Source organism: Gorilla gorilla, chromosome 6 (assembly GCF_029281585.2).
Source record: "Gorilla gorilla gorilla isolate KB3781 chromosome 6, NHGRI_mGorGor1-v2.1_pri, whole genome shotgun sequence".
Classification (NCBI taxonomy): domain Eukaryota; kingdom Metazoa; phylum Chordata; class Mammalia; order Primates; family Hominidae; genus Gorilla; species Gorilla gorilla.
Genome location: NC_073230.2, coordinates 8,560,075 through 8,587,193, shown reverse-complemented (window position 1 = coordinate 8,587,193; position 27,119 = coordinate 8,560,075). Strand labels below are relative to the sequence as shown.

The window sequence follows — 27,119 nt, the reverse complement described above, 5'->3', positions numbered from 1 at the left end:
GCGTCTAGTTGGTATTTGAAGCCACATGACTGAATGGGATCACGAGGGAGCGAGGAAGCTGAGCACTAAGCCTGGGTCCTTCAGTGTTCAAGGACAGGGCGATTGAGAGGTGGGAGCAAAAGCAGGAGTTGTGCTGTCTGTGCTGGATGCCAAGTGGAAAATGCCTGTCAAGAGAGAAGGAAGGATCAACAGTCCAACACTGTTAGGTCAAATAAGTTGCATACTGAGAGTTGGCAATGGGATTTAGCCACATGGGTGTCATTGTGGTAGGGTGTTTGGGGCAAAAGCCTGATGGGATGGGGGAGGGAAAGGAGTCAGAGACAGGGCAGGTAGATGACTCTTTATTTATTTATTTATTTATTTATTTTTGAGAAGGAGTCTCGCTCTGTAGCCCAGGCTGGAGTGCAGTGGTGCGATCTCGGCTCACTGCAAGCTCCGCCTCCTAGGATCACATCATTCTCCTGTCTCAGCCTCCCGAGTAGCTGAGTAGCTGGGACTACAGGCGCCCGCCAGTATGCCCAGCTAATTTTTTGTATTTTTTAGTAGAGATGGGGTTTCACCGTGTTAGCCAGGATGGTCTCGATCTCCTGACCTTGTGATCTGCCCGTCTCGGCCTCCCAAAGTGCTGGGATTATAGGCGTGAGCCACCGCACCCGGCCTATTTATTTATTTATTTAGAGACACAATGTCACTCTGTCACCCATGCTGGAATGCAGTGGCGCGATCTCGGCTCACTGTAATCTCCATAGTTTCAAGTGATTCTCCTGCCTCAGCCTCCTGAGTAGCTGGGACTACAGGCACACGCCACCACACCTGGCTAATTTTTGTATTTTTAGTAGAGGTGGGGTTTCACCATATTGGCCAGCCTGGTCTCAAACTCCTGACTTCAGGTGATCTGCCCACCTCGGCCTCCCAAAGTGCTGGGATTACAGGTGTGAGCCACCGCGCCCAGCCTTGCCCCCCCCTTTTTTTTTTTAAGATACAGTCTCTTGCTCTGTCGCCGAGGCTGGAGTATCGTGGCGTGATCGTGATTCGCTGCACCCTTGAACTCCTGGGCTCAAGGGATTCTCCTGCCTCAACCTCCCAAGTAGCTGGGACTACAGGCACGCACCACCATGCCCAGCTAATTAAAAAAATATATATATATATTTTGGGGCCAGGTGTGGTGGCTCACGCCTGCAATCCCAGCAGTTTGGGAGGCCAAGGTGGGAGGATCACTTGAGCTCAGGAGTTTGAGACCAGTCTGGGAAACATGGCGAAACCCCATTCCCACAAAAAATACAAAAGTTAGCTACGTGGTGGTGTACACCTGTAGTCCCAGCTACTCCGGAGGCTGAGTTGGGAGGATTGCTTGAGCCTGGGCGGTCGAGGCTGCAGTGAGCTGTGATTATGCCACTGTGTTCCAGCCTAAATTTTGTCTCACAACAAACATTATAGCAAATGATCTTTCTCCCATTTATTTATGTATCGTAAAGTAGCACTTGGGTGTTTTTTTTTTTTGTTTGTTTGTTTTTTTTTTGAGATGGAGTCTCACTCTCGCCCAGGCTGGAGTGCAGTGGCTCAATCTTGGCTCACTGCAATCTCCGCCTCCCGGGTTCGCGCCATTCTCCTGCCTCAGCCTCCCGAGTAGCTGGGACTACAGGCGCCTGCCACCACGCCCAGCTAATTTTTTTTTTTGTATTTTTAGTAGAGACAGGGTTTCACTGTGTTAGCCAGGGTGGTCTTGATCTCTTGACCTCGTGATCCGCCCACCTCAGCCTCCCAAAGTGCTGGGATTACAGGCTGAGGCTCCGTGCCCGGCCGCACTTGGGTGTTACATTTTTAAATTTATGGTAAATAATTTGAGAGGGATTATAATTTGTTTTTTTTGTTTTTTTTTTTTTTGCAGTATATCAAGGGATTGTGAAACCATCACCACAATCTAATTTTAAGACTTTTTCCTTCTGCCACAAGAAACCCTGTACCCCTTAGTGGTCACCCACTCTTCCCTCCACTTGCCCTATCCCTAAATAATCTCTCATCTCCTTTCTGTCAGTATAATTTACGTATCCTGAGCTTTTCACAGAAGTGGAATTTTGCAGTGTGGAGTCTCGGGCGTCTGGCTTCTCCTGCCCGGCACAGTGTCTTTCTGGGTTTATTGTCTTGTGGCAGATGTCAGTATCCCATTTCCTCTGGTGGCTGAATAGTATCCCCTGTGCGAATACGCCACGTCTTGTTTCCCCCTTCGTCCATGGATGCACAGACACGGAGGTTGTTTCCACTGCTTGAATATTAGGCACATACTGCCGTGAACATCATTGGACACATTTTTATGGAGATGTGTTCGTTTCTGTTTGATTGGCATTTCCTAAATGACCCGTGATGCTGAGCTGTGTTTCACGTGCCTGTTGGTCAGTCGTGTATCTTCTTTGGAGAGACGTCTCTTCAGATCCCTTCCCCATTTAAAAACCGGGTTATTTGTCTCCTATTGTTGAGTTGTTAGAGGTCTTTATATATTCTGGTTACTAGTGTCTTGTCAGATATGTGATTTGCAGGTATTTTCTCCAATACTATGGGTGGTCTTTTTTTTTTTTTTTTTTAAACAAGTTCTCACTCTGTTGTCCAGGCTGGGTTGCAGTGGCCTAATCATGGCTTATTACAACCTCAACTTCCAGAGCTCAGGTCATCCTCCCACTTCAGCCTCCCAAGTAGCTGGGACTACAGGTGTGCATCACCATGCCCAGCTAATTTTTTGTATTTTTTGTAGAGATGGAGCCTCACCATGTTGCCCAAGCTGGTCTTGAACTCCTGGGCTCGAGCAGTCCTCCCATCTCATCCTCCCAAAGTGCTGGGATTAGAGCCGTGAGCCACTGCGCCTAGCCTGGGTTTTCTTTTTGCTTTGTTTTTTGTAGAGATGTGGTCTTGCTGTGTGGCCGGGACTGGTCTGGAACTTCTGGCCTCAAGTGATCCTCCTGCCTTGGCCTCCCAAAGTGCTGGGATTACAGGCATTAGCCACTGCACTCAGCCTCTTTACTTTCTTGCTGGCATCCTTTGCAGCACAAAAGTTTTAAATTTTGTTGTAGTCCAATTTATTATCTCTTTTTCTTTTGCCACGTGTTTTTGGTGCCATATGTAAGACGCCATTGCCTAATCCAAGGTCATGAAGATTTAATCCTGTGTTTTCTTCTAATAATTTTATAGTTTTAGCTCTTCCATTTAGGACTTTGATCTATTTTGAGTTAGTTTTGTGTATGGTGTGAGGTAGGGTTCCAAATCCATTCTTTTATATGTTGGTAGCCAGTTGTCCTGGCACCATTTGTCTTTCCCACTGAATTGTCATGGCACTCTTGTTGAAAATCAGTTGACAGTAAATGAAAGTAAACGTCATTTTCCATAACAAACATTCATTATCTGAAAGCTTGAGTCACTTTCCTTTAGAACTATTAAAAGGAACCTTTCCATAATATGGAAAAGTCTTTTATCCCTTTTTAGCAAATAGACATAGTGATTAAGTTTTTAAATGATAACTTACAGAATGAATATAGATTTTACTTAACTTTTATAGTAATGGGTGTGTAAATATTTGCTGAACTTTTCTTATTTCTCTCACAAGGTAATTGGCTGGCATGGTCTTTTGTCTTTCCAGAGCCCCTGTGTCAACAGTATCTCATTCTTCCAAGATTTCTTATTACACAGCTAATTGAAATCTGTAGCCTCTGGCTTCTGATGCTTTTTAAAGATAAGGCTCAATTAAAGAATAAGGAGCTTGGGGTTTTCTGATTCCACAATAGGAATATTCTTCCAATGTGCTGTTACCAGTGACAGCCCCGAGTGGGATGGGGGGACCCCTTGTGCAGGCTCTGCCCTTTGAACAGACAAGGCCTTTGCTCTTTGACTGTCTCCTTGGCTTCTGGCCTCACTTGGCATCCCAGGCCTGTCTTGACCTCCCCTGACTCTTTTTCACAGCGAGTGGTATTTAGACCACACCTGGGCTCTAGGTGGGCTCAATGCTGCCAGGCCCTTTCCATGATGATCATCCTTTTTAAACTGCTGCTCTTCTGTAACCTTTCCTGCTTTACTCTTTTTTTTTTCTTTTTTTTAAAAAACACAAGGTCTCATTCTTTTGCCCAGGCTGGAGTGCAGTGGTACAGTCATGGCTCACTGCAGCCTCGACCTCCCGGGCTCAAGCAATCCTCCCACCTCTACCTCCTGAGTAGCTGGGACCACAGGTGTGCACCACCAAGCATAGCCAATTTTTAAAAAATGTTTTGTAGACGTGGAGCCTCGCTATGTTGCCCAGGCTGGTCTCAAACTCCTGGGCTCAAGCAGTCTGCCCACCTCAGCCTCCCAGAATGCTGGGATGACAGGCTTGAGCCACTGTGCCTGGACTGTTTTAATTTTGGGGTGGGATCTGGCTTTCTGGGTGTTCCCTGGGTTACTGACGTGGTCCTTTCTTGGGTGTGTGTCTGAGCCGTCCGGGCTGGAGGCCGTGGTGAAGCAGCGTGCATGCTGCGTGTGCTGGTTGTTGAGCTCCTGTCTCTTGGCTCCCCAGCACCTCTGTGGCAACCCCCCGCCCCCACCCACCCAGGGCCCACATAGCCTGGGGCTCTGCAGGACACTTTTCTGTTCTCAGCTCCTTTTAGGCTGCACCCAGTGGGGGCGGCAGAGGAGACTGGGAGCTGGAGGGTGGGGAGGAGTGTAGGGAGGAGTGAGTGTGGGTGAGGGGGTGGCCCTGGGGAGGGTGGGGATAGGAAGGGAGGGGTGGGGACAGGGGCATGGGATCAGGTGAGGGCTTCTGCTCCTGCTGTCCTGCATGAGTGAGCCCATGCAGGAGGCTTCGCTGCAGCAGCAGGCATGGGCCGGGCCCCTACTTCTCCCTCCTAGAAGCAGCCTTGTCCCTGCCCGCCGCCACCCCAGGTTGTTCCTTAGGTCCTGGCCACAGCCGCCAGCACCCCTCCATCAGGGGCCCAGGGCCTGCTACCCCAGCCCCTCCAGCAGGCTCCCAAGTCTGGTGGCCTCAGCTGCCTCTTTCGGCTCCCTCATCACACAGTCCACAAAGGACACGGGTTCTGCCGTCCCTGGACTTCTCCGTCCTGGCGTGGTGTTCTGGAGACAGCTGTGCTGGAGAAAGGAGGCCTAACCACGTGCCTCTTGAATGCCGCGTCCATACGTGGCCTGCTCCATGCTCCTTGCCTGCTCAGAGGAGACCCCAGACTCACGGTGGTCCTTGAGCCCCTCCACCTGAGGGGGCCAGGTGTCCTGTGATGGGCAGGACCGGTGCCCGCAGCCCGTGTGGTGCCACAGCTTCCCTAGTTGATGGGGAGCATGAGTGAGCCTGATAGGAGAAAGTGAAAACAATTCAAAATATTCAGTAATTAGAGAGCAGGCAGATTTTCACCTTTGGGAAATTATGATAATGTCACTAAAAATGGTATTTCTCTTAATCTTAAACGCTTTGTGTTCATGTTCAGTTAGAAATATAGTGTATGTAATCCATGTATGATTGCAGCTATGTTAAATAAAAACACTCAGAAAAAAGACCGAGTGGGGCTGGGCACGGTGGCTCATGGCAGTGGCCCCAGCACTTGGGGAGGCCGAGGCAGAGGATGGCTTGAACCAAGGGGTTTAAGACCATCCTGGGCAGCATAGCAAGACCCTGCCTCTACAAAAAATTTAAGTTAGCCAGGCATGGTGGCATACGCCTGTGGTTACAGCTGCTCAGGACACTGAGGTGGGAGGATGGCTTGAGCCTGGAATTTTGAGGATGCAGTGAGCCAAGATTGTGCCACTGCACTCCAGCCCGAGTGACAGGGTGGGATGAGCCAAGATGGCGCCACTGCACTCCAGTCTGGGTGACAGGGTGGAATGAGTCGAGATGGCGCCACTGCACTCCAGCCTGGGTGACACGGTGGGATGAGCCGAGATGGCGCCACTGCACTCCAGCCTGGGTGACAGGGTGGGATGAGCCGAGATTGTGCCACTGCACTCCAGCCTGGGTGACAGTGAGATGAGCCGAGATCGCGCCACTGCACTCCAGCCTGGGTGACAGTGAGATGAGCCGAGATGGCGCCACTGCACTCCAGTCTGGGTGACAGGGTGGGATGAGCCGAGATTGTGCCACTGCACTCCAGCCTGGGTGACAGGGTGGGATGAGCCGAGATGGCGCCACTGCACTCCAGCCTGGGTGACAGGGTGGGATGAGTCGAGATGGCGCCACTGCACTCCAGCCTGGGTGACAGGGTGGGATGAGCCGAGATCACGCCACTGCACTCCAGCCTGGGTGACAGTGAGCTGAGCCGAGATCGCGCCAGTGCACTCCAGCCTGGGTGACAGTGAGATGAGCTGAGATCGCGCCACTGCACTCCAGCCTGGGTGACAGAGTGAGGCCCTGACTCAAAAAAAAAAAAAAAAAAAGACAGAAAGGAAATATACCAAAATGTGTCAAGTTGGTTGTCCATAGGTTATGAAATGTGGGAGTTTGAGTTTATTTTAACTCTTATATGTTTTCCATAATACTCTTTTTTTTTTAATGGGAGAGTGCCCTACCTCTTTTTATTTAAAAATCTTATATGAGTTAAGTCTTTTATTTCCTTGTCTTCAGCAATTTACTTTCTCTGTTGCAGGATGGCAAAACAGAAGAGAAAAGTTCCTGAAGTGACAGAGAAAAAGAACAAAAAGCTGAAGAAGGCGTCAGCAGAGGGGCCACTGCTGGGCCCTGAGGCTGCACCAAGTGGCGAAGGAGCCGGCTCCAAGGTAAGGCCGCCTGTGCTTCACTAGCCCTGCCCTCTGGGATCCACCTGTTATCTGATCCGGAGGGAGAGGGGGCGGCTCAGCCTGCTGGTCTCTGTGGAGCAGAGGCTGGAACAGGTGCGGAGGCGTGGTTGGGCTTGGTGCCTTCCAGAAGCGATTGTAGGACAAAGAAGGATTTTAGTAAATTTTGAGTTGGAACCCTCTGACTGCCTTTCTTAGCTGCCAGGAAACTGCTGTTTTAGGTGCCATGTCGTGTAGGGGACTTGGTGGCGGCATGCAGGATGGTGAGGGGCCTGCAGCAGGCCTTCGGTTGGGCCCTGGGAAGGTGCGAGGGGCGGCTCCTCACCTGGGCATGTGCAGAGGCGTGTCCTGAAAGCCTGTGTTTAAAAATGCACATCTAGAAATGTTCGTGTCGAATAACACGATTATTGTCCATTTGAAAATCACCTACTGGTGTCACTTTCTAAACTGTGTGCAGCGGATTATGAATAACGTTGAGATTTGAGTATCCACCACCATTCACTTGAAAAGACACGTGAGCCATCTTCTCCTAAAGTTATGCATTTTTATTCTTCGTTTTCTTGAGACACGGTCTCTGTCGCCCAGGCTGGAGTGCAGTGGTGGGATCTCAGCTCAGTGCAACCTCCATCTCCTGGGTTCCAGCGATTTTCCTGCCTCAGCCCCACAGGTAGCGAAGACTGCAGGTGCACACCACCACGCCCGACTAGTTTTTTGTATATTTGATAGAGACCGGGTTTCACCATGTTGGCCAGGCTGGTCTTGAAACTCCCGACCTCAAGTGATCCACCCACCTCGGCCTCCCAGTATGCTGGAATTACAGGCGTGAGCCACCGCACCTGGCCTGCTTTTTTATTCTTTTTTTTTTTTTTTTGAGACAGAGTCTCGCTCTGTCACCCAGGCTGGAGTGCAGTGGCGCCATCTTGGCTCACTGCCAGCTCCGCCTCCCAGGTTCACGCACTCTCTTGTCTCAGCCTTCTGAGTAGCTGGGACTACAGGCGCCTACCACCACGCCCAGCTAATTTTTTGTATTTTTTAGTAGAGACGGGGTTTCACCATGTTAGCAGGGATGGTCTCGACCTCCTGACCTCGTGATCCACCCGCCTCGGCCTCCCAAAGTGCTGGGATTACAGGTGTGAGCCACTGCGCCAGGCCCTGCATTTTTATTCTTGAAAGTGTTTTATTATGTACTGTATCGTTTATCTTCCACAAAAAGATGCATGTACATTTCAATTTGAAAATATACAACATTTTTTGACCCACCAAGGTCTGAGTGTTAAAATTTTTCTTCTACATTGAGCTGTGTTTACCATTAGTAGCATGCAGTTGATCGAAACAGCATAATAGATTAGGAATTTTCACAAATGAGTCTACATAAAGTGAAATCTGACGACGCATGCGTCACATCGTGGTAAGAGCATTGTCACCCCATGTTACCACCCCGTGGAAGGGCAGGGCTTTCCGTGTCTGCGCTTGGCGCACTCACCTGTGGATCCGCGCTGTCACTGCTCGAGAGAAAGCGGGTTTCCACGGGCTTTGTTCCTGTTCTCATGTCAGATTTCAGTGCTGAGCGCCCTTGTTGACATAGATGAGTAAATGGGAGCAAGAGTAGTGTTGTAGCTTTGTTGCTTAAGTCCTTGAACTTTGAGACCATTCTGTGGTTTGGGCACATATTTTCAGGATTTATTTTAAAGCTCTATCAGTAAGTGACAGGTGGACTGGGTCCCTGAGTTGTGCAGGGGCCCGGTGCTGGCTTGTTACATTTGTTCACTTCCCCAGGGTGACACCAGGGTTCAAGCTTTGCCATTGATTAGTGCTGGAGGTCTCGTGCCCGGGGCAGTGTGCCACTGTGAGATGTGGGGTGGCAGGTGGCCCTGTTTTTCATGAAATGAGAAAATGGCCGCTGTGCAAAGGGAGGTGGAAAGGGGGAGCCCACGCGGGCCCTTCAAAGCGGCTTCCAGCAGGAGGTGGGCACAGCCAGTGCTTGGAGGGGTCCATGGGCTACCCAGCCGCGGATGCCCGGGACGGTGGAGCGTGCCTGGTTGCTGGGTGTGGCCCAGCTCACTCTGGGATCCTGTCCAGTGAGGCAGTGCTGAGCTCTCGGAAGGTGGTGTGAAATCACATCCACCACGTCTGTGGCTGCAGGCGGCTCAGCAGGCGTGGGTGGAGGGGAGAAGCTGGGGTGTGTGCCTAGAGGACGTCCTGGCTGTCTCGGAGGGTCGTCTCTCACTGCCACCCCCCAGGCGAGGGAAGCCAGACAGCACCCCAAGCACAGCCAGACAGCTTGTCCTGGGCTCTCTAGCAGAACACCCCAAGGTCACCCGGAGGCTGAGGCCTGGCAGGTGCAGAGGTCCTGCGGCTCCCGCGCAGCGGGTCAGCAGGCAGCCCCGCATTCCATCTGAGCCTCACCTTGAATTTCGGCTCCTCCTCCGCAGGCTGTTGAATTCCTGTGTCCCCCAGGCCGACTGCCTCTTACTCACTCCTTCTTCACAGCCTGAGGTCCAGTTGTGCTTTTTAGTTTGGGTTCCAGATGGACGCTGGTTTCCCGAGAGCTGTTGGAGCTCTTGTTCTGTGGTTCAGCCCAGTCTCAATTCCGCAGAGCCTCAGGCACACACGACTTTGATGGGCGCGGCGTCACCCTGGACTTTTTGAGTTGAGTCAAGAGGCTTCTGGCTCTCCCTTCTTGGTGAACCCTCCTCCAGCCAGATCCCCACACAGGCCGCTGGTCACTGGCAGGACCCCCAAGACAGCTCGGCCTACAGTGACTGTGGGCAGAGGTTAAAACTCCTGCCCAAGTGAGGGAGTGGTGTCTGTCCTTTTGTTCTGGTTCAAGTAATTATTTTAAAGTATGTGATTATTTTTCATTATTAAAATATGTGTTGATTAAAAGAAAGCTGGAAAGCAAGAGGGGAAAGAAAAAGCCTTTGTTTCCTCCAGCTCCGCTTTGAGGGCTGGACTCTGCTGGTCTGTAACACGCGGCTGCCGGCAGAGTCACCAACTCTCACTTGGCTTTCCGGCCACTGGCGTGGAGTTGGTCTCAGGCCCGCCCAGCTGAGCGTTGGGAAGCGACCTGGAGCTGGTTCCTTAGCCTTTGGAGGAGCTGGCAGCGGGAAGAGGGCCTGGGAAGCCAGGGAATGCGGTCTCGGTGGAGCCCGGTTCACCAGCAGGGGTCGGCAGCACGTTCCTTCCGAGGGAGCTGCCTTCGGCTGGATTCTCTGCAAACTGCATGCCCCCGTGGCCAGTTTCCAGGCTACTGGGAGGGTTTTCAGATGGAGTGTGGGGGCTCAGGGGCTCATGTTCTTGTGTGTCTGGGAGCTAGTCTCCCAGCGAAATGGGGTGTCTCTGCTAATATGGCTATTTCCTTGCTGACTCTCCCTGGTTCTCGTGGGAAATTGTTAAAAAAAAAAAGTGTCAAGCGTTTTTGTGAAGCTGAATCCAAGTGCTTAGGAGGGTGGGCGGCTGGGCCTGGGGAGCAGCATTCCTGGGCTCCGGGGCAGCGTGTGGAAAAGTACTGCGCTGCTTCCCTCCCCTCCCCCAGTGGGTCCTGGATGAACCTCCGGAATCCACCATCGAGGATGGAGAAGCCTGTGTCCCCCCGTGGACCACTGTGTTGTCCTCCCAGCAACGTCCGTCTGGGGAGCCTGTGGGTCAGCGGCCACTCCCGGGGCCCCGTGCAGCCTCTTCCCACAGCATGAGCAGTCTGAGCTTGCGCCAGGATCGCCGCCATGTCCCCAAGTGATGGGAACTTCATCGCCCCTTGGGGAGTGTTCCTTCAGCGTTCCGGTTCCCACTCAGGCCTGTGGGCTTGGCCCGGGAAGCCTCCTGGGCCGGGTGCACTCACTCTCCCAGGCTTCAGTCCCTGGTGCCTCTGTCTGGCACTGGTGAGGTTTGGCTGTTCCTCGGTCCTGGGCACCAGGGCCTCAGGGTCTCGGCTCTGGGTGTTGTTTGCTGAGCTCCCCATCCCGGAGGGTCCTGCTGGCCTGGAGTGCTGGGGAGGTGGGTGGCTTGTGGTGGCCCCGGCAGGAGGAACAGTTGCTCCCATGGGCCTGTCTCGTGTCTTGGTGACTGGGCTGTATGATTGCCCACTGGTCTTAGGAGGGACTGGCACCTGCCGCTTCTGTCCTCCTCAGCTCTGCGGGCAGGAGGTTCTGACGCTGGGGTTGGCGCCTCGGGCCTTTCCTCTCGTGGACCAGAGGGGTCCCAGGGTTTGCCCTGTCTGCTTCCTGTTTCATAGCTAAGCCCTCCCCGGGGAGCTGGGGTTTAGGAGTTCTGTTTTCACGTTCCTTTAACCCTTCCAGGCCTGGTTTCCCACTTGAGCGGCTTGGGAGGATGAGGTTTCAAATGACACATGTCCTTCGGGAGGACTGTGGGGCCCTGGCTGAGCCAGGCCTGCTGCCCAGCATCCCTTGGGGTCGGCGGACGTGGTGGGAGGTCATGTGACTCGGCAGGTCTTTCTGTCTTTCGCTCTCCCCCTGCCTCTCCAGTCTCACTAAAGGGGACCCTTAGCTTTTCTGTTTCTGTCTGAAGCCACGGAGCCGTATGCGGGGGAAGGCAGCATAAGCGTGACCACCCCATGCAGAGCCAGCCGAGTGGCTGCTGGTGTGGAGGCCCCTGTGATGACCTTGCCTCCTCCCTGCTGCTGTCAGTGCTGTTTGGCTGCCTGGAAATGGAAGGTGGGCTCCCTCAGTCCACTGCTGTCAGCATGTCAGCAGAACCCCCCTGGCTTCCTCTGCCTCGTAAGAATCCCTTATGTGTGCAACACTTTCCGTCCCCACGAGCATCTTGACAGCTGATTCTCAGCAGCCTGGAGGTGCCAGGGGCAGAGGCGTGGGTGCTGTGCTGGTTTCAGTCACCTCGCCAGCTGGGCCTGGGGAAGAGACTCACCCCTGGTTTCTGACTCTGGTTACCTCATGGAGCCCACTAGCAGAGACCAGGATCGCTTCCTGTGGCTGGCTGCGAGCCGGCGGAGCCTCAGTCGAGGGCAGGGTCCATGTGTCGAGGTGCCGTGTAAGGACCATGAGGGCTCAGACAAGGCCTCGGGCGTGTGCAGCACGCTGCCCTCTGTGAGTGCAGTGGCCACAGAAGGCTTCGGGGGCCACAGTAAGCCCAGGGTACCATGTTCCCAGGTGCAGTCTTTCTGGCCCTGGGTGTTTCGTGGTCTTGGCTGTAAACCCGCCTGGCGTGACCGTCTGGCTGTAGGGCTTGCGCCTCGCACAGCCAGAACGCGGGGCACAGGTGGTGGTCAGCGGAAGGGAGCAGGGCTACTTGGCTTGAACCGGCGTGTAGAGGCTCTCGATTTGCTGCTTTTGTAATCTTGAAAATCAGTGTGAATTACTTGAGCGTGAAGCCCGCAGCTTTATAAAACCATCAAATGAGGCCGTGAACTTCATGGCCTTGAGAATTTGCTCTGATCCAAAATACTTAAGACCAATGGTATTTTGCCCCAAGAAGCATTACTGCCCTGGCAGTGGGATTGTGTGTCATTGAACTCTTGGGGCTGAGTGGTGGCTGGTGTCTGTGGAGGCTCCCTGGGAGCCCAAATTGTTTTTCTTAGTAGAATTCCACCCACCCCCACCACATTGCTTTTATTTTCTCCTGTCTGAGTGCTGCATGCCGGGTTGTCTGCCGACTGAATTTTCAACTCATACATGTACAGGGCTGAAAGGCAGGTGGAACCTGAGGAACAGTCTTACTTGTGGGAGAACTGAGACCCCGAGAACTTGTGTGGTCTCCCTGAAGCCCGCGTAGGCAGCGGGAGGCCGGCTCCCTCCTCCATCCCTGCCGGCCGTGCTGCCCCGTGTCCATCCGTTTTTCATCCGTTTTTGTGGCTGAGTAAAATAGTCCATCTGCCCCATGTCCATTCGTTTTTGGGGCTAATAGTTCATGGGCTGTCTGCCAGCCGCGCTGCCCCATGTCCATCTGTTTTTGATCCGTTTTCATGGCTAATAGTTCATGGGCCGCCTGTCGGCCGTGCTGCCCTGTGTCCATCCGTTTTTGGGACTGAGTAATAGTCCATGGTGCGGAATGATCACAGATTCTCTCGCTCGTTTACCAGGGTTTGGAGACTGAGTTGTTCCTAGCTTGGGGCTGTTATGAATGTGCTGTGAACATTTGCATCTGCGACTTTCTATGCTTTCGTTCTGAGGACCGGAATTGCTGGATCCTATAGTAAGTGCGTGGTTAATTTTTTGAGAAGCTGCTGGCCGGGTACGGTGGCTCGTGCCTGTAATCTCAGCACTTTTGGGAGGCCGAGGCAGAAGGATCACTTGAGTTCAGGAGTTTGAGACCAGCCGGGGCAACATGGTGAAACCCTGTCTGTACAAAAAATACAAAAATTGGCCAGGCATGGTGGCGTGCACCTGTAGTCTCAGCTGCTAGGGAGGCGAAGATGGGAGAATCACCGGAGGCTGCAGTGAGCCAAGATTGCACCACTGTACTCCAGCCTGGGTGACAGAGCGAGACCCTGTCTAAAAATTAAAAAAAAACCAAAATGTTGAACAAAAAAGAAGCATGAGGGTCCTGGCGCCTCCACACCCTGGTTGACACGTGGTGCTGCTGGCTTCTTAATCTTGGCGGCTCTGGTAAGTGCTGTCTTGTCATACTGAGTATGTGGTTTTAAAAAACAGCTTTTTATTGAGGTATAATTTTTGGCTGCTCTTATAGGTGTAGTCTCATCATTCTGAGTATGTGGTTTTAAAAAACAGCTTTTTATTGAGATATAATTGACGTAAGGTCAGTTTTTTTCTTTATGACTTCTGTTTTTTTCTTCCAAAAGAAGTGCTTCTCTTTTATATTTTTTAGAACCAATTTAAATTTGTTTTATGTGTGATAGGGATCTAACTTCTTTTGTTCTAAAAGAAAGATACACTTGCCTTAGAATCTTTTGTTGAGCATTCTATCCCTTTTTTTTTTTTTTTTTTTAATGACGGAGTTTCGCTCTTGTTGCCCAGGCTGGAGTGCAGTGACACAATCTCGGCTCACCGCAACCTCTGCCTCCCGGGTTCAAGCGATTCTCCTCTCTCAGCCTCCCGAGTAGCTGGAATTACAGGCATGTGCCAACACGCCCAGCTAATTTTGTATTTTTTTGTAGAGACAGGGTTTCGCCTTGTTGGCTGGGCTGGTCTTGAACTCCTGACCTCAGGTGAGCAGCCTGCCTCGGCCTCCCAAAAGTGCTGAAATCACAGGCGTGATCCACCGCGCCCAGCCGAGGGTTGCACTTTCTCCTTGTCCGCGCCAGCACTGTGATATGTGACCTTCTGACTCTAGATATCCTAGTGTGTCTGGGAAGTACACTTCCAGGTATTTTCTCCCATTCTGTGGCTTCTCTTTCACTTTCTTGATGTCCTTTGAGGCGCTTAAGATTTCAATTTTGATGAAAACCAGCTGATCTATTTTTCTTTTGTTGCCTGTGCTTTTGATGCCACATCTACGAAGCAAGCCTCCTGCCTTGGCCTCTCAAAGTGCTGGGAATACAGGTGTGAGCCCCTGTGTCTGGCTTTACATTTACGTTTTTGATTTGTTTTTTGTTAATTGTTGAGTGTAGTGCAAGGTGGAGATACAGTTTCATTCTTCTACATGCGAATATCTACTTGCCCCAGCTCTGCTTGTTGAAAAGACAGTTCTTTCATCATTTGAATTGTCTTAGAATCCTGGTTAGAATATCCTATTAACAGGTGCGTGCCACCACGCCTGGCTAATTTTGTATTTTTAGTAGAGACGGGGTTTCACCATGTTGGCCTGGATGGTCTCGATCTCTAGATCTCGTGATCCTCCTGCCTCGGCCTCCCAAAGTGCTGGGATGACAGGCGTGAGCCACCGCGCCCAGCCCACAATAGCCTATTTTTTTTAAGAGTCTCATAGTATTCCATTATCTTGTTATACCGTAATTTATTTAGTGAGGTCCTTACCACACTGTTTAATACTTTAGTTTTTTAAAAAAATATATGCTTTAATATCTAGCAAAGTAAGTACCTCTTTTTTTTTTTTGGTAGAGATGGGGTCTCACTATCTTGCCCAGGCTGGTCTCAAACTCCTGGGCTCCAGTTATTCTCCCTCCTCAGGCCTCACAAAGTCCTGATATTACAGGCGTGAGCCACCTTGCCCGGCCATAAGAAACTCTTTCTTCATTATTTTTTTGACAGTGTTCTTGGCCTTTTATTTGTGTGAATTTTGGAATCAGCTTTTCTACTCCACGAACATTTTTTTGCGACTTATTGAGGGTGTCTTTTCTGTTATTCAGGAAAGTTTTATGGTTTTCTCTGGAAAGGTCTTGCTTGTTTCTTGTTAGGATTCTTGATACTTTTGAGTCTGTTTCCTCCTTTGGTGTGTCATAATGGTTATTGATGGTGTATTGGGAAGTTATAGATAATTTGGATGTTGATCTTAGAGCTAACAACGATGCTGAGCTTTCTAATTCTGTTGTCAATTGATTCTCTTGGATCGGGTTTTTGAAGTAAGCGAAAATGTCTGCAGAGAATGGCAGGTGTGTCTCCACTTCGTGTTTATGCCTTTGTTTTTCTTCTAGCAACGGCTAGGACTTTTGAGCCAGTGTTGTATGATAGAGGTGATCATCTTTAATATGACCATATAATTCACATTTTCCAAAGCAGAACTACTTTTTTGTTTCTGGCTTAACCCAGAAGCCTGGTATTTTAATATATTTGCTGGGTAAGCGTTGTGCTGTGGTTTTCTTGTTTTGGTCTCAGTTGATTCTGAAGGAAACATAGTGTGGCTCTCTGGATGAGAAGATGGGCAGCATGTGACACTGGCAGCATTCCCGTAGCAGAAACGATGGGCTTCCTTTTTGTCTGTTTTTGAATAAGCACAGGCCTGTGGTCCCAGCTTCTAGGGGGGCCGAGGTGGGAGGATCCCTTGAGCTCAGGAGTTCAGGGCCAGCCTGGGCAACGTAGCAAGACCTGGTCTCTAGAAAACAAAACAAAATGAAAAAGGCGTGTGGGTGATGGAAGCCGGTCCGTAGAGCTGTAGTGATGTCATGCTGCATGGGCGTTGGTGATGGAAGCCAGTCCGTAGAGCTGTAGTGATGTGATCATCGTGCGTGGGCGTTGGTGATGGAAGCCATCCGTAGAACTGTAGTGATGTCATCATCCTGCTTGGGCGTTGGTGATGGAAGCCATCCATAGAGCTGTAGTGATGTCATCATCCTGCGTGGGCTTCGGTGATGGTAGCCGGTCCGTAGAGCTGTAGTGATGTCATCATCCTGCGTGGGCGTCGGTGATGGAAGCCATCCATAGAGCTGTAGTGATGTGATCATCCTGTGTGGGCGTCTGTGATGGAAGCCATCCGTAGAGCTGTAGTGATGTCATCATCCTGCGTGGGCGTCGGTGATGGAAGCCATCCGTAGAGCTGTAGTGATGTCATCATCCTGCATGGGCGTTGGTGATGGAAGCCATCCGTAGAGCTGTAGTGATGTCATCATCCTGCGTGGTCGTCAGTGATGGAAGCCATCTGTGGAGCTGTAGTGATGTCATGCTGCGTGGGCGTTGGTGACGGAAGCCAGTCCGTAGAGCTGTAGTTATGTCATCATCCTGCATGGGCGTTGGTGATGGTAGCCATCCGTAGAACTGTAGTGATGTCATCATCCTGCGTGGGCGTTGGTGATGGAAGCCATCCATAGAGCTGTAGTGATGTCATTCTGCGTGGGCGTTGGTGATGGAAGCCGGTCCGTAGAACTGTAGTGATGTCATCATCCTGCGTGGGCGTTGGTGATGGAAGCCATCCGTAGAGCTGTAGTGATGTCATCCTGCGTGGGTGCCGGTGATGACGAGGGGTGGATGGCGTCTGACCTGGGGAGTGATGACGAGGGTGGATGGCGTCTGACCTGGGGAGCGATGACGAGGGTGGATGGCGTCTGACCTGGGAGGTGATGGGCAGTGCCTCCTGATTTCCTGTTCTCTGTGTTAAATAGCAAACATCTCCTGGACGCCCGGTGAGGCGAGCCTGGGGGCTGGGTCTCTGGTGGGGCGTTTCCCGAAGGGTGGGCAGTGGCAGGGCCGGGGCCGTTTCTCATCTCAGTGAATGCCCAAGAAGTGTTTGGAGAAATTTAACACCCAGACATGATGAAAATCAAAGTTTCTTCTCTCTCCCCAAGAAACACTCCTAAAAAACAGCAAAGATTTATCATAAAATGAGACATATCTTTTTGGATCTTATTTATCTCAAAAGATGAGAATTTTTAAGCAAGTAGAGACTTTGAATTGTTTCCGCCAAAGCATGAGCTTTCACTTTTGTGGACTGCAGCCTGGTAACAGACATGCCCATGGTATCCACAAAGGCGAAACAGGACTCCCACAGGCATCTCAAACAGGAAGGGGTTTAACACAGGGAGCTTGGTGCTTATGGGGTTGCTGGGAAGGCTGCAGAGTGACCATGGCTCCCACCCACGTCCAACCCTGCAACCCTGTGAGAGCAGCTGCTTCGTGTGGGGCAGGGGCAGCTCTCCTGTGAGCCCCTCCACCTCCCCTCCTGCCCTGTGGGGCCTCGGACACCTGCCCATCGCCCGGGCAGAATGGCTCCCGGGCCACCCTCGTTTCTGAACCCTGGCTCACCCCGCAGTTTGGGCCTGGCGATTCCTTGCTCTTGTCAGCCCTGGTTTGCTGGTGTTCCTGATCACCATCTCTTTCCCTCACCCATGGGAGAGCTGGCCTCAGTCCTTCCGTAAAGGCCAGCTGGGGAAGGGGCTAGCCCTTGGGCGCCGCGCCCATCACGGCCTGTGGAGCAGGAGCAGCGTTAGGCCATGAGCGGCCGAGCGGGGGCAGCCGTGTCCAACCAAAGCTGATTTACCCACAGAGGCTGCCGGGGGCTGAAGTTTCATTCTCCGAGTCTAAACATCGAGTCCAACCAAGGCAGAAACAGCATTTCTCCAGGCTCACCACAATTCACGCTGGTGACAGGGGCGCATTTACCTCTTTAACCTGCAGCTTAGGACCTGCGTCTGAGGTCACTCCCCAGCTGCGGGCGGCCTCTGCCCTGACAGATCGTGGCACTTAGGCAGCAGGTCTTTCTGCCTCCAGTTCTGCGTCTCCTACCACGTGGAAGAGGCCCAGTGGTTGCACTTTGAGTAAGGAACAGCCCGGCCCTTGTCTGGGCCAGTGGCTGCACGGTCTGGCTTGCACCCCTTGGGAGGTTGGCAGGACTCTGGGTTTATTGTGGGAAATGATCAGGGCCGTGTCCTTGCTACAGTGGGAAAGCTTGCTGTGGGCACCGCTGCACTGCGGGTTAATTAGGAGAAGAATAGGGCATCAGTGAGCAACAAGAGGACATATGACTTGAAATATAAAATTAGTATCTACGTCGACGGGAAGTTGAGCCACTGAGAGGTTTGTACTGCTTCCTGAGCTCGGGCCTCTCCATTTGCTCCCTGGAGACAAGTTTGAGAAGAGCCCCAGAGCAAAGCGTGGCTTCCCGCCATCCAGGCTGAGTCCTGGAGCCCCTTTGCCCTTCCCGCCGTCCAGGCCGGGTCCTGGAGCCCCTTTGCCCCTCGAAGCCTGCCATGGCTCAGAGTTTCTGCACCGCTCCTTGCCTGGCAGTCAGAGCTGGCACCCGCGGGTAGGAATTACAGGCAGAGACGGTGGCTTGGGATGAGGCGCGCTGTCGGAAAATCAGTGCTGTCTAAGAGGAGGTAATGAGTCTGTCCTGGGAAATGCTCAGGCTGGGACGAGGTGGGTGTTGTAAGGGCCGCCCGGGAAGGAGTCCTGTGGAGCGTGAGATGTGAAGTAGATGAGCTCCGAGTCCCTGCCCAGCGCTGCCATCTGATTCCAGCTGTTCTGCATCCTGTGGGGCGTGGTGACCCATCAGCACCTCGTGATGCTTACGGAATCTTCTGTGTGGACGGTCGAAGCGAGTCCGTGCCCCTGCCATGTGGGTCGCACACCTGCTCCCAACAGGAAGAGCACCAGCCTGCAGAGAACAGGAGCAGCTGCTGCTGCCCGGGCGGCGCCTTCCGGGAGTGGGCACTCCTGGCTTTCAGGGCATTGGTTGCTGGGGGACAGCGTGAAAACACAGTACTCAGCAAGCCAGTGCCATCGGGGCGCTCTTTCGCACTTTCTCTTAAAGCAAGTTTATGTTTAAAATAACGGTAGATTCATAGTAAATTAAAAAAAAAAAAAGCGTGATGGGCCTGTGTGGCCTGGCTTCCCCAGGACATCGATGTGGATGCCTTGCACAGAGCTCATCCAGAGTCCACGGTTATACGTGCGGATGTGTGCATGTGTGTGCGCCCTGCAGTTTTTCCACGTGCGTAGCTTTCTGTAACCACCACTGCGGCGGTCAAGATACAGGAGGATCCTGCACTGCATGGCTCCTGGTGCTGCTGCTTTATAGACCCTTATTCATCCACGGTGCAAAGAACATTTGGATCTCTGGGCTTTGGCTTTTGTGAATAAAGCTCTGTAAATATGCCTGAGCATACGTTTCCATCGCTCTGGGGTAAGTGCCCAGGACGTGGCTGCCAGGTTGCGTGGTGCATGCATGTTTAGATGTTTACGAAGCCGCTGCGCTTCTCCAGAGTGGCCGTGCCGTTTTGCGTTCGCACTGCAAGCTCAGCTGAGGCCGGACCCCGCACCCTCACTGGCACATGGTGTGATCGCTTTTTCTTTTTTTTTTTTTTTTTTTAGCCATTTGGATCATAGCGCTCCCGTTTCGAAGAGGACAGCTGATTAATGTCCTTGGAATTAGGAGAAGCAGAATTAAAGCTCGTTTGCTTTTCCAAGGCTCGTGATATGTGCAATTGGCCCAATCGTTGCTGGAAGCTGCCAGATTCCGTGGGACTTTCCTGGCTTCATGTGGGGCCATCCACGGTGTTCCTGTCCGAGGAGGCTCGTTCACCCTGTCTGTGTGGGGCACTCCTGTGGTCTCTTTCTCCAGGAGCCTTTTGGGGGTAGCCGTCCCAGCCACCTTGCCAGGCATCTCTCAGAGTGAGCAGGTGGAGGCCGGGCCGCAGGGCAGGTGAGCTGTTAGCTGGCACTGGGCTCCCGGCCGGCCTCTCTCGTCTCTAAGCTGGGCTTTCTCAGCCTGCTGGTCAGATCCAAAGAACTGCTGAGAAACTGGAGGCTCGCCGGCCTTCCTCACTGCCATGGAGATCTGACCATCCTCATTTTGGGCCAAAGAAAACAGGATCCACTTCCCCATATTCCAGAAAGCCCACTGTTTCCACGTCAGTGGAATTTCCATCTAATGCTGTCATTGCTGCTGTGATCAGCCCAGATGTTTGCCAGCGCTGCTTCTTTGTGGTCAACAGAAAAGAACTCAGCAAAATGTAATTTTAAAAAAGTAATGTGTATTATTTTTCCTGAGTTATACATGATTAATGTAGAAGAAATTAGAAAATACAGAGAAATTTAAGGAAGAAACCAGAAAGACTGATTCTGCCACTGTGAAATGATGCTGTTAACGTTTGTAGCAGCTGCATGTGCTGAGGATTTCTGCAGTGGGTATGTTTGCTTTTCCATCCACAGCAAGTCCTCACTCAGTGTCACCCGCCCCAAGGTCCTTGGAAACTGCAACTTTTTTTTTTTGAGAGGGTCTCCCTCTGTCACCCAGGCTGAAGTGCAATGGCGTGATCCTGGCTCACTGCAGCCTCAACCTCCCTGGCTCAAGTGATCCTCCCACCTCAGCCTCCCAAGTAGCTGGGACCACAGGTTTATGTATCACCATGCCCAGCTAAATTTTGTATTTTTTGTAGGGACAGAGTCTCCCTATGTTGCCTAGGCTGGTCTTGAAATCCCAGGCTCAAGCGATCCTCTCGCCTTGGCCTCCCAGAGTGCTGGGATTTCAGGGATGAGCCACCGCACCTGGCCAGAAACTGACTTTAAGCAAAACGACAAACAGCAGGCCCTTGAGTAAAGACTGTTTTGTTCAACACCTTTGTGTTATGCCATGGATGAGAACAGTAGTTGGTTTCATTTTATGTCTTTCCCTTAAAGTTGCACTTTGAGAAAACCTTTGCCATCAAGATGGTTATATGAGGCCTGGGCCACAGCAGAACACCTGCTACCCTGTGTCCTCCCTGGGTGTTGTGATCCAGTGTGACAGGAAGCAGTGATAGCTGGTGATTGCTTTATTTTATTTATTTTAAATAGCAAAACATTTTAATCAGTTAATTCTAAAAATAACAGAGACATGTTATATCTGGTGCCACCTCCTCAAAAGTTTACTGCAGATTAGACAGACTGCAAAGCACCAAGCCAGACAGTAAATGTTTTTTGTTGTTTTTTTTGCTTTTTTCTTTTGAGACGGAGTCTCGCTCTGTCGCCCAGGCTGGAGTGCACTGGTGCGATCCCGGCTCACTGCAACCTCCACCTCCCGGGTTCAAGCAGTTCTCTGCCTCGGCCTCTGGAGTAGCTGGGACTACAGGCGTGTGCCACCACACCCGGCATGATTGCTTTAATTTCAGCTTCTTAGATTACGGTTGATGGTCATTTTCCATGTACATATTGGTCATTTGGTTTTTTTTTGTGAATTGCCTGTGTGTGGTTTTTGTTTTTTTTTTTTTAACCACTTCTATTGTAATTTATCTTTTCTGTACTGATTTGCAAACACACTTCTTAAACTAAGAGCCTTTATCTTTCCTTCATGTTTCAAATATTTTTCCAGTTGGGCTGTTTGTGTTTATGGCTTTTGCCCTACACAGACAGCGGCCTCCCACGCCCCACAGCGCTGTGGCCGCACAGGCCCCGCGAGGCCCGTGTCCCGGTCTGCTCCCTCGGGATGCGTCCCCATGGTGGATCTCCCCAAACCCCCGACACCCGCTCCCGCTCTGCCCCACGGGAGCCATGGGAAGACGTGGCGGGAGGCGCGGGAAGAGCGCTCAGGCTGCCCAGGCGGCCGTGCCTTCACACTGAGGGGCCCTTCCCAGCCTCCGTTAGATTTGGAGACCTTGGCCCTGGAGGTGCCGGCGCGGGGAGAGGGGTGAAGGGTCTTTGGTGGCTGGCTTTTCCTCTTGCAGCCGCACCGTGAAGATGGAAGCCCTGCTCGGCATCCTTGTCGTCGGAGGACGTGCCTCCCTGATTTTCACAGCGGATTGTTTAGCTTAGCTTTTGTGGTGGTGTGTGCGCTTTTCTTTCTGGCATCTCGAGGTATTTTGGCGGGAAGCTAGGAGCGGCTGCGTGGGGATTTTGCTACCACATGCGCTCGTGCCACCAGAGCTGTTCCACAGACTGAGCCCTGCCTCGGCCGGTGCGAGCTCCTCCGTCTCCTGTGGGCACCCGCTCGCCTCTGCGCTGGGGGCAGATTTGCATAGCCTCCGTGTCTGGGCGTGGAGGGCCCGGGAGAAGGTGCCGGCATTGGTGTCCTCCCCACGCTGCCCTCCGGCTCATTACTGTAGCCCTGGACGCAGCCCACGGCCCGGCGAGGCGGCGCTCGCACTGGCATTTGTGGAGAGAGCGGAGGTAGTTAGAGTCTGCCCGTGAGGAGGTGAGAATGGAGGTGGTTGCCTGGTAGACAGAGAGATGTCTTTGCTGGCCTCTGGACCGAAAGTCACCCGTGGCGCCGAGACGCAGAGGCACATGGGAATCGGGAAGCTGTGCTGCCCCAGGGCCCGGCGGGCGGGAAGGGCTCCACCGCCCACGGAGGGGTGAGTGGGGAGGGCCTGGCGGGGGAGGGGAAGGGCCCTGCTGGCCATGGAGGTGTGAGTGGGGAGGGCCTGGCGGGCGGGAAAGGCTCCGTTGCCCACGGAGAGGTGAGTGGGGAGGGCATGTCCACCTGTTCCGTGTCCGCACCTGCAGACTAAACTCACCGCACCACAGGGTGTGGAGCGACTGCGTGCTGAGCTGCAAGTCAAATGGAGTGTTACACTGTAGCCTTTACAAAAATGAGCAGTGAACGTGTTTTTTATATGCTTTTAGGAACCACACAGGAATGGGGGGCCTCAGGGGCCATGCGTGTCGTGTCGGCTGGATTCCCAAGGTGATCTTCAGGCCTGTGGTTTTCAGCCTGTTGGGATTAGGACCACTTGAAGAGTCTTAACTCTTTTATTGGATTAAGGTATTTTAAAATTGTTTAAAACAAATACATGCTTGTCATAAAAGTTTAGGTAATGCAGATATGTGGAACTTCTGTCAATATGGTGGATTGGTCAACATGGGAAATCGTCCTTTCTGCCTCAAACATATAAAAATACTGGAAGAGGCTGGGCATGGTGGCTCCGAGCACTTTGGGAGGCTGTGGCGGGTGGATCACCTGAGGTCAGGAATTTGATACCAGTCTGGCCAACATGTTGAAACCCTGTCTCTACAAAAAACAGAAAAATGAGCTGGGTGTGATGGTGGGGCGCCTGTGATCCCAGCTACTTGGGAGGCTGAGGCAGGAGAATCGCTTGAACCTGGGAGGCAGAGTTGCAGTGAGCTGAGTTTACACCACTGCACTCCAGCCTGGGTGACAGAGCGAGACTCCGTCTCAAAAAAAAAAAAAGCCTGGGAGAAATATCACAGCCGAATTTTCTAGCATAGTTAATTCAAAAGCAGGTGGTAAAGAAGAGACCCAGCAGCCGCTCCAGTGAGGGGGGTGCACACTGGATGGCCCCCATCGGCATCAAAGCGGGTGTACACGGTAGGGGCGTGTGTGTCAACAGTGACACGGCAACCCGGGTGATCTCACTCAGGCAGCAGAGAGTGGAACTCAACTACCCTCCTAGCCGAGAGCCACTTGTCCTTAAAATGGGAGGTACAAAATCCTCTTAGCTGGCTGAGACACATGGCAGGGAAGCTGGGGTGGATAGAAAGCCATCCGCACAGAATCAGAACCCCAGGCAGATTTGCACTGCCCCCGCCTCATGGGAACCCCCAGTTGACAAGTCAGCACACCCGTGCGTTTGGGCCGTGAGATTCGTGGAGTCCACAGAAGATAGGTGCAAAGCTGCCCACAGGGCCCGCCAAGGAGAGCAGCCCCCCTCTGCTTCCCCCCCGGGGCGCGGGACACAGCCCCCCTCTGCTTCCCCCCGGGGCGCGGGACACAGCCCCCCTCTGCTTCCCCCCGGGGCGCGGGACACAGCCCCCCTCTGCTTCCCCCCGGGGCGCGGGACACAGCCCCCCTCTGCTTCCTCCCGGGGGGCGCGGGACACAACCCCCTTCTGCTTCCTCCCGGGGGGCGCGGGACACAGCCCCCCTCTGTCTGCTTCCTCCCGGGGCGCAGGACACAGCCCCCCTCTGCTTCCTCCCGGGGTGCGGGACACAGCCCCCCTCTGCTTCCTCCCGGGGTGCGCGGGACACAGCCCCCCTCTGCTTCCTCCCGGGGGGCGCGGGACACAGCCCCCCTCTGCTTCCTCCCGGGGGGCGCGGGACACAGCCCCCCTCTGCTTCCTCCCGGGGCGCGGGACACAGCCCCCTTCTGCTTCCTCCCGGGGTGCGGGACTCCAGTGTGGGACACAGCCCTCCTCTGCTTCCTCCCGGGGTGCGGGACACAGCCCTCCTCTGCTTCCTCCCGGGGCGTGGGGCTCCAATGCGGGAAGGTCTTCCCTGCAGGCCACTGGTGGGATTCAGGGAAGAACTTGCAGACTGTACATCACGGTGGTACAGTTGTGGGGAGAGAACCCCTAGTGTTCATAAGATTGTCAAAAAGAGTTCAGAGCCCTGTCCAGTAGTTCTGTCTTGTTGACTGAGCTTTTGGCATGTGCTTTGCAGCTTGTGGGCAGCATGGTGTTGGAAGCCACAGCCAATTCTGTGATTGGGAGACAGAACCCTCATCTCATGGTCTTATTCTCTGTAGAGTGGGAAGAAGCCACCAGCTTCCCTGGGTTAAGAAGCAGAAGGCAGAGTCATGTCTGTTGGTGGTTCCGCAGTCACTGGCTTCTGTGTAGTGGGTTCTTGGTAAATGGCAGTTTTCTCTTTTTTTTGCAGATGGGACCGTATTTGTTGACCCGTGCGTAGCTGGGTGTCTGTGAGTGCATCATGAGCTCTCTCTCCCATTCCTAGGTGGGCTGTGGAGTGCCCACTGAGCTTGGGGATAGTGGGTTGCAGACGGGGGTAAGCGGCAGTTTTTCCGGGTGGGTGTCGGCCTTGCTCACAGTGCACATGGACACATGGCTTCCTCTGTGGCTCTTTCCTTTCCCCGCTTCTCTTCATGGTCCTGCAGTACAGAGCATTTGAGCTTCCTTCCTTCTCGGAGTCGAGTCTGTGTTCCTTCCAGGTAGAGCTGACGCTGCGCGGGCAGGCAAGGAAGCTGGTGCCGGCAGTGCTGTGCTTCCCCGTGGCCTGGTGCAGTCCCAGCAGGACCTGCTGTTGGGGGCTCCTGGCCGTGGTCACGGTGGGCAGGGAGCCGCATCCCTCTGTCCGGCCTGGCTGTGCACCACGGTTTGGCTTCCTCTTTGTGTGTTCACCTGGCCCAGCTGCCCTTCGCCACTGGAGAAACAGCACGGAGGGAAGGGGGTGGCAGATTCAGACTTGAGGTCAGTTGGTCTTTTGGTAGCTGGGAGCACAGCCAGGGATTCTCCTCTGGCATCTTCTCTGGTTTCTTTTCTGGCCGCACCCCACACCCAGTAAGCCCTGTCTTGTCTACCTTTGAAATACACCCTGAGTGGGGCCCTTCTGCCCGCCCCAGGCCGGTCACCCTCACCAGGCTGCACCTGTTCTCCCGCCTGCCTTCCTGTTTGCTCATGTGGGCTGGGCTCCTCCTGTTGTGTCAATCCATCTGTGCTGCCAGCAGACTCTGTGGAAGCTCTCGGCCACTCCAGCCTGAGTCTGGCCCCTGCCTGCCCCTCTCCACGTTGATCCCCTCCTGCATCGTCTCCCTGCCACGCTGTCCTGGCCTCTCTTGGCTCTGTCCTCTCCCCCACACGGCACCCAGAACACGGGCCCTCAGAAGCGCTGGACGGACGCGTCTCTGGGGTTTCGCTCTGGCTGGGTCTGGATGGCCCTCTGATGCCCAGACACACACACCCTTGAGTCTGTGCAGGGACCAGGTGGCTGTCTCTGTTGGGCAAGTTGGTGGTGGCATCCGCATGTGGAGAGTCCACGTGGCTGGCAGAGCCTGACAGCTGAGTGCTCGGCCGGGCAGTGTGTGGGACTCGAGGATGGGAGCGGTGAGCAGCGGGTAGAAGCTACTTTTGCAGCATCTGCATGGTGCATGCCTTGGAAACGCTCTGCATTTCCTGTTCGTTTCCTAAATAAACAGCGTCGAAATCATACAAGGAAAAGTTGAGCAAGGAAAGCAACTTCCTCTGCCCCTTCGCCTCTCTCCTCTCCCCTCCGTGTGCTCCTCTCTGTTCCTGTGATATGGACGCGTCTTTCTGACACGGCCGAACTCTCAGCATAGATTCGATTTATAAATGGTCTTTTAATATCATTCTTAATTTAATTTTTAAAACAAAGCCTTTTCCTCCTCTTTTTAAAAGTAAAACACACCCATTATGAAAAATACAGAACACATGAAAACATTTAGAAAGAGAAATGTTAGCCAAGCGTGGCGTGCGCCTGTAATCTCAGCTACTCAGGAGGCTGAGGCAGGAGAATCGCCTGAACCCGGGAGGCGGAGGTTGCAATGAGCCGAGATCACACCGCTGCCTTCCAGCCTGGGCGACAGAGTGAGGCTTCGTCTTAAAATATGAATAAAATAAACAGAAATATTTGGTACATTTTCACATGCTTGTAATTTTTTTTTCTAAGTATTTTTAAAAGCATGGCTGGCCTCCTGGTTTTGCACATAGTGTCACCACAGTCATTTGTGGAGTGAGTAACCATCAGCATCTCACAGTTCATTGATTCCTTTGCTGCTTTTGAGACTGAACCACAGGCCACCCCATGAGGCAGCCCCTGTTGTTCTCAAGCACCTGCTCTTAGAGGCTGGGGCGTCATCCTCGGGCTCCAGAAGCCTGTTCCACAGCCGGCCGGAGGCAGAACCAGGCCAGCACCCTGGGTCTCCTGACTGAAGCTGTTTCTGGGGCTGTTGTCTTCTTGGCATTCGAAGGGCATGTCACTTGGTCACCATATTGAAATTGCTGGTCACGGTATACGTTTGGTATTTTAAGCTGAAGTGAGATTTTATTCCAGAGGTGCCCAGAGCCTGTGGCTTGTCCATGCTCCTGCCCTGGCCCTTTTACCCAGGATTGTAACCCCTCTTCCTCCATGACAACTATTTTTCTTTTATAAAATAGCGATACATATTAAGAAAATAGAGAGTGCAGAAGAGTAGGCTTCCTGTCTGTCCCTCTCTTCTACTGCGATTATCTCCACTTCCTGACTGTTCAAAGGAAGCCTCTGAACTTATTGTTCTCAGTTAAGTGAACTAACATCACATTTATTCAAGGAAGCTTATTTCATTATAACATTCACTCGTGTTTATAAAGAATATTAGTCACTGGCTAAGCGGATAGTGTGCTCCAGAAAGTTCTTCAGTTTTGGGTCTAAAGTACCAGAATGGACAGA

The 27,119-nt window shown here is 52.7% G+C and overlaps 1 protein-coding gene across 5 annotated transcripts in view; it reads left to right on the top strand.

The window, feature by feature from the left end:
* The window catches only part of CHLSN (cholesin), a 133,784-nt gene that overhangs the window by 4,720 nt on the left and 101,945 nt on the right, over positions 1-27,119 (top strand). For all 5 annotated transcript variants that reach the window (XM_019030783.4, XM_019030782.4, XM_055346746.2 and 2 more), the window contains exon 2: positions 6,603-6,732. In XM_019030783.4, the coding sequence (XP_018886328.1) occupies positions 6,604-6,732 (129 nt within the window). In that variant the 5' untranslated portion in view covers position 6,603. The remainder of the gene's footprint in view (positions 1-6,602; positions 6,733-27,119) is intronic.